The sequence below is a fragment of the Palaemon carinicauda genome, chromosome 9 (assembly GCF_036898095.1).
Source record: "Palaemon carinicauda isolate YSFRI2023 chromosome 9, ASM3689809v2, whole genome shotgun sequence".
Lineage (NCBI taxonomy): Eukaryota > Metazoa > Arthropoda > Malacostraca > Decapoda > Palaemonidae > Palaemon > Palaemon carinicauda.
Genome location: NC_090733.1, coordinates 67558123 through 67565734, shown reverse-complemented (window position 1 = coordinate 67565734; position 7612 = coordinate 67558123). Strand labels below are relative to the sequence as shown.

The following is a 7612-nucleotide window of genomic DNA, read 5'->3' as shown; positions in this document are numbered from 1 at the left end:
CCTCAAATACGCAATTGTCAGGATGTAAAACGACAAGGCAACACCCCGAAAAATATCATCCTGATCTTTCACTTCAGGTAAGTATATTTTCCTTTTGCCATTCATTCATCATCTTGAAATACATTGTTGTACTGAAATGTGTAACGGATATTTATACTATTTATCTAAATACTAAATTTTTCATTTGAACAAGGTGTTCTGTGACATGGAGACCGAAGGTGGTGGGTGGACTGTAATTCAGCGTCGGGCTGACATTGAACCCAGAGAAGACTTCTTCCGCACCTGGACGGAATATGCCCTTGGCTTTGGTAACCTGAAGGGAGAGTTCTGGTTAGGAAATGACAATATCCACGCTCTGACTGATCAAACGCTAAATGAAGTTAGATTCGATTTGGTCGATTTCAATAACAATACACGGTGGGCCAATTATAAGTTTTTTCTATGTCCACGACCGAAAATCTTTGTACAAATTAGAGGCTCATGGCTACAGTGGAGATGCGGGAGATTCTTTAACGGAACACAGTGGTTACAAATTTTCAACCAAGGACAGCGATAACGATATACAGTACACTCCGATAGCTGTGCAGTTATGTAAGTTTTTTGCTATTGTATATCGCATTGAAACTTGTTCATGTTTTCTATTTTTATATGAAATAGACAAAAATACTTGATTCATTTGCTTCTTCCTTTGACAATTACTTCAAACTTTTCCTTCCAAGTTGATAATGTAGTAATGAATAAGTGTTAGGCCACAATAGGTCTTATCTTGTTCATTAAATTCTATTCTCGATCCTAAGTTGAATCATATCTAAATGGATCAAATTACGATGTTTTCTCAAGATTCGTGCTGTTTTTCTTCTTCAGAGCTGCAATGTTTTAAAGTTGTTAATTATATTTTCAGGTTCAAAGGGGCCTGGTGGTATAAGGCGTGTCATGCATCAAACCTTAATGGGCTGTATCTTTCTGGAAACCATACTTCCTATGCCAATGGAGTTAACTGGTTTGCGTGGCTTGGTCATCACTACTCCCTTAAGAACACAGAAATAAAGATTAGGCCTGCTTATTAACCACCCATTGTATTTCTCTTGGTATATTCGTCACATGGATATCCCACATGGATAATTTCACTCGCCTTCTCCATCGTCTGATTGCTAACACGGGAACTGATATTGTAGATTCAGAATTGATATATTATAATTTAGATTCTCATATTGGTAAATCAATGAAATATTCTAAATATGGCTCCATTTCCTTCTCCGTATTTGTGTCCATATGCTTGGATATTATTGTTGTTAAATATTTTAGCCCAGTATTCAGGCAGTAAATGATGCTTTGTTCATACATCATTGCTCCTTTGGTATAAATCCTAAATTTGAGAGCTTCAAAATATTGTAGTATCTTTTATGAAAATAATATCAGTATATGTATGTGCGGGAACACACACACATACACACACACACACACACACACACACACACATATATATATATATATATATATATATATATATATATATATATATATATATATATATATATATATATATATATAGAGTCCTTTCAATGACGTCACTGGGAATCGCCGGCCGCCATGCTGGAGGACATACAAAGCGAAAACATGGCAGCTGCTACAGCGAATATGGATAATGAGAGCGGCTTTGTCAAACAATTGTCGGGTGATGATAAGCGTTTTTACAAGCAGAAACTCGATATAATTGATGGCCTAGATCCATAACAGATGCAGAATTCATTCAGTCAAAATATTGAGGATTTTCCCAGTATTTCATACTGTACATTGATATGGTGAACTACTTGGTACTGTTGGCCAACCCAGAACATGAGTGGCCATACATTTCCATTGAATAATCTGCTTCCAGAATTTGTTGTTTTTCCCTTTAATGCTTTCAAGTCCAAAATTAAATAAACATTGGGCCAATGAAGAGAGTGTTTATAATTATAAAGCTAATATTGGTCATTTAGCCTAACCTTGAGTATTATAATTTTTGATTGTCAAAATGTATGTAGAAGTTTTGCATTATAATGTCAAATCTTTATCAGTTCATGCCTAACCATTGTGTTTGTGTTTGGTTACAAATGCTATAATTTCTTATATACATATAAACATATGATGGGCAAACTCTATTGTAATGCTCTTGGATGATCGTTTTGCCTCCTTGCAATTAAATGCGCAAGTTTAATTATTTTTTCGATGTTTCATATATAAGCTGAAGACCCCTTCGGGTTAAACCAGCTTTCAGATATTATTATTATTTATAATCAATGTTTATTCATCGCATAGGCCTATATGTCTGCACAATTTAATACACAAATTAAAATAAATATAAATATACTTAATTATATATAGGCATGAGCACCTTGACGAAATAGTGACCTAGGTAAGTAGCCTTTGCTAATATAGCCAATATGGGTGCTTTTAATTTTTGTTTTGAAAATCTGAGATGCCCCTTTTGATGTTTAAAAATTGAGATGCCCCCCTCCCCCACACACACTACACACTGAACTGACGATGATACTTGTGAAGTCACCCATGCGATCGGATATAGCATGTTTACACAGGAATAATGATACTTTTAGGGCTTAGCCGAGACTGACCTGATATGAAATGATCAGAACAGATACGTGCGTAGGGTAGAGAGGATTCACGTAGATCAGCCCGTGATATTCTGGTCAACCACAAGTCACGTCTGCGCTTGGATAATTTTTCTGTATCTTTGTCCTGATTCTGAATAACCGCCGGTATGCGGTAAAAACTCTTGACATCTCTTTGTCCTCGAATCCCACAGCCAACAGTAGTGCAAAAACTGGGCATTGTGTGAATGTTTATGTGATGAGATGGCTAAATATTCAACAGTTCAACCATAGCTATTCACTGAACGCTTCTCTGTTTGTCCTCCAAGATGGCGGACCGGAAGTTTGATGACGTATAATGAAAGGACTCTATACATATATATATATATATATATATATATATATATATATATATATATATATATATATATATATATATAGATAGATAGATAGATAGATATGTTGTTGTAGGTGGGTATCAATTTATTAATGTTGCAGGTCTCGTTAAATGACAGATGACTGCGTCGCTTACCTTGTTTTACTTTCATCCTCTCCAGTTTCCTGTAGGCACTCTTGAGTTCGGGGCTTGAAGTCCTCAAAGTGATAGATCATAAGAGACAGCCATTTTGAAGTCATTTTCAGATGCATTACAACGAGAGTTCGGACTGTGCTCCGTCCATAATCATGTTAAACTAAAACATTAAAAAATAATCCGTCGAAGTGTTACTGTACATGTGTATGAATAATAATAGTGCTATTAGTAAATGATACAATTGTCAAAATAGAATATTATTAACATGAACCAGAAAAAAGTTATTTTGGGTCAAAAATAAAAAGTTAATTACCAATACAAACAAGTTGGTGTTAAATGTTGGTTTAATTGTCGTATGAAAACGCATCCAATATTTGTTAACACTGGTAAGTGTAGTGTTTTGTCAAATGAGGATACACACAGTTCTTTGTTTACATTATCGATATAGATGAATTGTTGAAAGTTATATGTTTATTTTGGAATGTTGATATGTCATTGTTATTGGGTTATTACAATTATAAAGAATAATCAATGTGAATTGTATGTAATTACATTATGAAAAATGTATTATTTTCCCGTGAGATTGGGATCTGGCACTTCTCCTCTCCCATTTTCCTCCGGGTATTTAAGTATTTTTTCCCTTTGGGGAAGCTTTAAAGAGATTGAAAGCGAGAAATTTATGTTTTGCTTGTTAAATGAACTTGTCTTCTCTGTAGCATAATGTTTTTTTTTTTCTTTTGAAAGTTTTCTACAAAAAAGAACCATGGGACCTGCGTGTTCCCCCCAAGCTTTTGTTTGAATCTTGTATGTCAGGGTAGAAAGGAATAAAGAGGACTTAGAGAAGATGCTTATTCTTTCTCCACGAGCTTTTTTTTTATGTGAAGAGTAATTGAGGAGGCCATGCCTCACAAAGAGGGGCTTATGGCCCAAAATCAACATGGTGCCCAGACCCGGGACTCTGATGAGAACGAGGCTGAATTTACTGGGTTTCCCAACGAGAATAATGACAGAGGCCACAATAGGGCTGCGGTGTGCCTCGCAGGATTTGAACACCGCTATGCAAGCTAATCCCACATGGTATGAGATGATTAGCCTAGTAGAAGAGTATGATGCTAAGAAGGCCGACTGGGATGAAATAACGGATTTTGAGCGAGGCGAAAAATCTATTTTTGGGTGAGGTAGCCATGTCGTCCTGATGGAAGTTCCTTCGTTAGTAGCTTCCTAGGTATATTTGACTACAGTGATATATCCAAGAGAATTTACCAAAGGTATCCAGAATTCTAACTCCTGGAGCGAATATCCCTTAAAAATTTAAAAGGGATATCGCGTATTCTTGACACATTGCATAGCTATCTACACCCCTAATAGCGTTTTTGCTTCGATGGAAAAATAGCAAGAATTATAGGAGAGTCGTTAATAGGCAACGCTCCTACTACTGTACTGCAAATAGTGCGACAAGCCGCCACCGCGCGGCGCCACCTAATCATTCTTTGTAGCTTTGTAGGTGTTACAGATATAGTACCATAGGGAGGGATTCATTATCCTTTTGTCAAAAAGAGGGCGGGTCCATCAGGACGACATGGCTACCTCACCCAAAAATAGATTTTCTGCTTCGCTCAAAATCCGTTTTTTGGGCTCAAGCCATGTCGTCCAGATGGAAGTTTACCAGAGCATTAATGTATCTGTGGATTTTCAATAGTACCGTTCATCTCGAGATAAATTTTCCTTTGGTCTTCTGGACCTAGAGACACTTGATGTTACCGTTATACATCATTCAACTGATCATGGAATATGTCAGTGCTTCCTGCCCCCAACAGGGAAGAGTCTGGGTAGACTCTAGGAAAAAACCCGAGGATTGTGAGTTCAAGGAACAATCTAGCAAACTGTTTGTATATTAGTGTCATCATATACATAAAGCATAGTTTGTACTTAGATGGCATTGATCTGTGTAGGTTACTGATACCTCGCAAATCTGGTTGTTAAAAGAGACAGGCAGGTTTATATGCATGTAGGAAACCTTAATTCAGTAAGATAAACAGTTTAGTACAATCATTCCTTACTTGTTTGCTTGGAACAGTAATAACCTTAGTTCTCAATGATTTCTTAAGAATTGATAGAATCAAAAGACGCTCTGACTTTTATTCATAGTTTAGAATATTTGGGGTGAAATGAGACGTAAAGATTCCTGCAATTGTTTATTACAATAAAAATAGAAATCATGGTTGTAATAATCAATTACATTTTATGCTGAAGAAATCTGCATAAAAGCATAATTAGTAATAACAGAAATATAATAAGTTTCACCTGAAAAGGAAACACAAGCCACTCTATGGGAAATATGGAATATTTCACTATATATTCTGTTGTTACAAGGAACACTATGCATATAAGTATGCATGGCACATGTGTTGGTCTATTATGCTTAATGTCACCTGTGTAGTTAGAACACTCTATAGTGTCATCACTAGACACATCACTCAACATGATATACCTTAAGAGTCTATCATGTACACCCTTCACTAAAAGTCCCAAATAGTGCACTGTTCTTCGCAGAAATCAAGCGGCAGGTTTTAGTACACTACCTGCGGCCACCACATAATGTTTTATTTCCTGTAATTGCTTTGCATAGTGTTTGAAAAAGACTCTGGATGACTTCCATCCAGTATAAGCCCAAAGGCTTCCAAACGACATAGTCTGAAAGGAATTCAGAGACGAGACAACTTTCCTCAGATCACGACCTGCGGGTGTACTGTCTGGATCTTCTCTGCGAATAAAATAGGTGATTTTCGCCCTTATCTGTTTCAAGGATAACGTTGAACCTGATGTTTCTCCCCTGAAAAGCTGACCTCCCTTAAAGTCTGAAGTTCTACGAAGATAGACCTTTAGGCATTCCACTGGGCAGAGGGATGCTTCTTCCTTCAGAGGGCAGATTCTCCAGGGACCCCACCTCTTAGTGGGCAGCTCGTTCTTGGCGAGAAAAGTTGGGTCCGGAAAGAGGTTCAGTTCTCCGCAGTCTGTGAACTGAATGTGGCTATCATCCCTCAAGATGACCACTATTTCGCTAACTCTGGCTCCTGAGGCTAGTGCAAATAAGAATATCACCTTTTGAGTCAAGTCTTCCAGAGAGCAATCTTCGTTGTTCAGAGTTGATGTTAAGTGAAGAACCTTATCCAAGGACCATGAAATGGGCTTCGGAGGGGCTGCGGGCCGAAGTTTAGCGCAGGCTTTAGGAATCTTGTTGAAGATTTCGTTAGAGAAGTCTACCTGGAAGGCGTAAAGCATTGTTCTGGTTAGGGCAGATTTGCATGTAGTAATCGTATTGGCTGCTAAACCTTGTTCATGGAGATGGATGAAGAAGGACAAATAGAAATCCGTAGAAATCTCCTTAGGTTTCTTCCCCTTGACAAAGGCGACCCATTTTTTCCAGGAAGACTCATATTGTCTTCTTGTTGACTTTAACTTGTATTCTTCTAAGAAGTTAATACAGTCCCTAGAAATTCCGAACCTTTTCTTGACTGCTAAGGCGAAAAAATCATGAGATGAAGGTTCCCGGTTTTCTGTGATGAAGCTGAGTAAGAACTGGATCCGGCAACGGGATCAGCTTCAGGCGTAGTTCCGTTACCAGAGGGAACCAAACGCTGTTGGGCCACTTGTGGGTCACTATCGCTGCTTTCCCTTGAAAGGATCTCAGTTTGTCGAGGACTTTCAGCAGAAGGTTGGTTGGAAGTAACAGGTAGATCTTGGACCATCTGTTCCAATCAATGGACATTGCATCCGTCGATTCCGCTAGAGCAGTGGTTCTCAAACTATGGGTCGCGACCCAAAGTTGGGTCGCGAGATCAATTTTGATGGGTCGCAGGGACACAAGAACATTATCATGCTTTCAGTGTTTCAGTGTATTTCAGTTGCGTTAATTGAATTATTCTTCTTTAACCACAAATTACTTTTGTTATGTATGTTCATCTTCCCCCCACCTCCCTCCTCCAGGGCCCCATGTAATGGTGTCTCTGACAGGAAAGACTCCTGTATCAAACGCGTATGTTGGACTGGCAGTGGGCCCGTGTATGCTCGCGCGCGGTGTCTATTTTCCACCGACCACAGGCGAGGGAGGTTGTGCCGTTTGCAGTCATTTGTGTGAGTAGAGTGTGTGTGTGTGTGTTGTATAATTATATAATATCTTGTTTCATATACTACTTACTATATTTACTAAATAATAATAATAACTAGCAGGGATACCCGGCTTCGCCCGGGTTACAATGGCAAGAGATGAAAACATTGCAAGTCTGTGTCTGTCTGTCTGTGTCTGACTGTCTGTCTGTGTCTGTTTTCGTCTCTCTCTGTCTGTTTTTGTCTCTCTGTCTGTTTTTGTCTGTGTCTGTCTCTCTCTGTCTGTTTTTGTCTGTGTCTGTCTCTCTCTGTCGGTTTTTGTCTGTGTCTGTCTCTTTTTACATACCATTTGTAAATTACAGAGTCTGTTTTTGTTATTTTCAGA

At 38.3% G+C, this 7612-nt stretch overlaps 1 protein-coding gene across 1 annotated transcript in view; it reads left to right on the top strand.

Annotated features, from left to right (window-relative positions):
• Positions 1–1239, top strand: part of LOC137646786 (ficolin-2-like) — an 8098-nt gene extending 6859 nt beyond the window's left edge. The window contains 4 exon segments of the mRNA XM_068379873.1: positions 1–77; positions 194–433; positions 435–591; positions 902–1239. The exon segment at positions 1–77 is cut by the window's left edge and continues 111 nt beyond it. Coding sequence (XP_068235974.1) covers positions 1–77; positions 194–433; positions 435–591; positions 902–1047 — 620 coding nt within the window. The 3' untranslated portion in view covers positions 1048–1239.
• The last annotated feature ends 6373 nt before the right edge of the window (positions 1240–7612 follow it).